At 51.9% G+C, this 2005-nt stretch overlaps 1 protein-coding gene across 1 annotated transcript; it reads right to left on the reverse strand.

The window, feature by feature from the left end:
• Positions 1 to 253: 253 nt before the first annotated feature.
• On the reverse strand, positions 254 to 1567 carry LOC149356148 (uncharacterized). The gene has a single exon (XM_089576262.1). It carries the CDS (start codon positions 1565 to 1567, stop codon positions 254 to 256), a length of 1314 nt encoding a protein of 437 aa, XP_089432388.1.
• Positions 1568 to 2005: the final 438 nt, after the last annotated feature.

Raw genomic sequence — 2005 nt, forward strand, 5'->3', positions numbered from 1 at the left:
TCTTGAAGAAAGTGCTTTGGCTTCTTCAGTGCAGAATTTCATGCATAGTTACTTTCAGTATTTCAGTGCTTCTGGTCTCAGCCTCACTGCTGCTTTTTAAAAAGTTTTAAGCATTTTCTCTGCTCATGCCGTGCCGAGCATCTTCCGGCCAATTTGAACGTTTTCAGAGTTGCACAGGCGACTCTCTGAAAAAAAAAAAAAAAACTCCGCATCTGATAGGCCATTTTGATGCCTTACTCATGACACTGTGTCGTCAGTGAAGAGTCAATCTGCCTCTGGCGTCAAATCCAGCCTTTTGACTTCCATTTCGCACGGTAAAGCCTTCCGCGGTGGCCATCATACGCTTGTTGCCCATCCTGAGGAACAGGAACTTGCTTGGGTTGCAGCTCATGGCGACCTTGACAGCTGGTGTGGTAACAGATACAGTTCCTGCGGAGGGCGAGGTCCATATGACACTGTTGCCAGAATCTCGAGACACTTGGACGTCTCCCCAAGGCGTTTGCTTTATCCGGACACCGGCGACCAGCCAGATATCGTCACCATGCTTTGTTTGTTTGCGTTTCGCCTGAGAAATCATTTGAAAGCTAGTGCTCACAGAGTTGGGTCCCTGCTCTGAGTCAGTGCAGAAAACATCCCAGGCTACGTCATAGCAGAGGACCTGGAACGTCTCCGTGGTGGATTTGGTTCCAGACTCATCTACAATGTACACTAGGCCATGATCGAGCGCACTGAATGTGACACCCCGACGAGAGATCTTGGCAAGCCGCTTGCCTGTCATCAAGTCAATGATCAGGCCTTCCTGCAGAACACGTCCGCAAGGGTGGCAGACACAGGTGCGGTCGCCCAAGCGGTTGATAGCAGCCATGCTATGCTTCGTGAAGTTGACAACGCGCACTGCACTGTCAACTGCTATGTCAACTCGGACTCTGTACTTCAAAAACACTGACACTATGCCGGATTGGGTTACTACCGGCCCGTAATAAGCCTCTAGCAGGTACCGCTCGACGGCGGCAGCTTGTTCCTGTGGGTCACGAAGAGCCTGGCTCCAGTCAATACGCGACTGTGCGTTCTCGGCTCCGGCAGTGTGCGGCATACCGGTGGCGTTTTCTTCGCTCTCGGTGAAGCCATACGATGTCAAGAAGTTAATCCAGCGAGCGTAATCTTGCTGCTGAGGCGCTTCGGCTTCAGAATAGCCCAAGTTGGTTTCCTCTTGAATCTGGTTTGGCTGGAAAGCCTGGTTCAGGTAGAAAAGGTTGTCCATTTCGGTGTAGGGCGCGTATGGGTCGGCCAGATACGGCGCGGAGAAGAAGCGACAGGACGATGGCGGCAAGTGGAACTGAAACGGCGCAACTCCTGGCCACTTCAGAAGGCTGTCATAGCCATCATCCTCAACCTCTTGATAGCCTTCGTTCATTTGGTCGAACCGGGAGGGTGAGGCCTCGTGCTGTTGCTGTGCCTCGTGTTCACAGTGCTGCTGCTGCTGCTGTCGCTGTTGATGTTTCTGCTGCTGCTTTTCGCGGCGGCGCCTACGCAGAGCAGCGCCACTTGGGCGCTTGCGGGTTGGCATGGCGCTCCGATCACAACTAGTCCCCGCTGCCTGCAGGAAAGATGACACCACCTTTAAATCTGGGATGCAGTTGCGTCGCAGAGGAAAGAATAGATAAAACTAAATGTGCCCATAGCGACCACCGCCACTCAGTGGTGAATAGCTTAGATGCAAGAGTCCATTGCACACACTTCTGCCCTCGCTGTGCCGCAACCCCTCGCTCCTGTCGCTAGAGCGGCGGGTAACTAGACGATTGGTGAAGCATGCTAACGGTACAAATGAAAGCTATCGAATTATGATGCAAGGTGGTGCAGTCAAAGCAGGAATGACGTGCTTATTGTTAGATATTCTGAATTTACGACAGCATAATTGTATTTCTACCAGAGAAGCACCTGCCAAAATTGGCAAATCAGAGTCCGTAGGTCATGTGTGCTATGGGTTTACAGCTGGAAGAGCTCG

This window comes from Amblyomma mixtum, chromosome 3 (assembly GCF_055824585.1).
Source record: "Amblyomma mixtum isolate Tamu chromosome 3, ASM5582458v1, whole genome shotgun sequence".
Taxonomy (NCBI): Eukaryota; Metazoa; Arthropoda; class Arachnida; order Ixodida; family Ixodidae; genus Amblyomma; species Amblyomma mixtum.

Coding starts and splice junctions, on each gene's coding strand:
- LOC149356148 (XM_089576262.1), bottom strand. CDS start 1,567: ATGCCAACCCGCAAGCGCCCAAGTGGCGCTGCTCTGCGTAGGCGCCGC.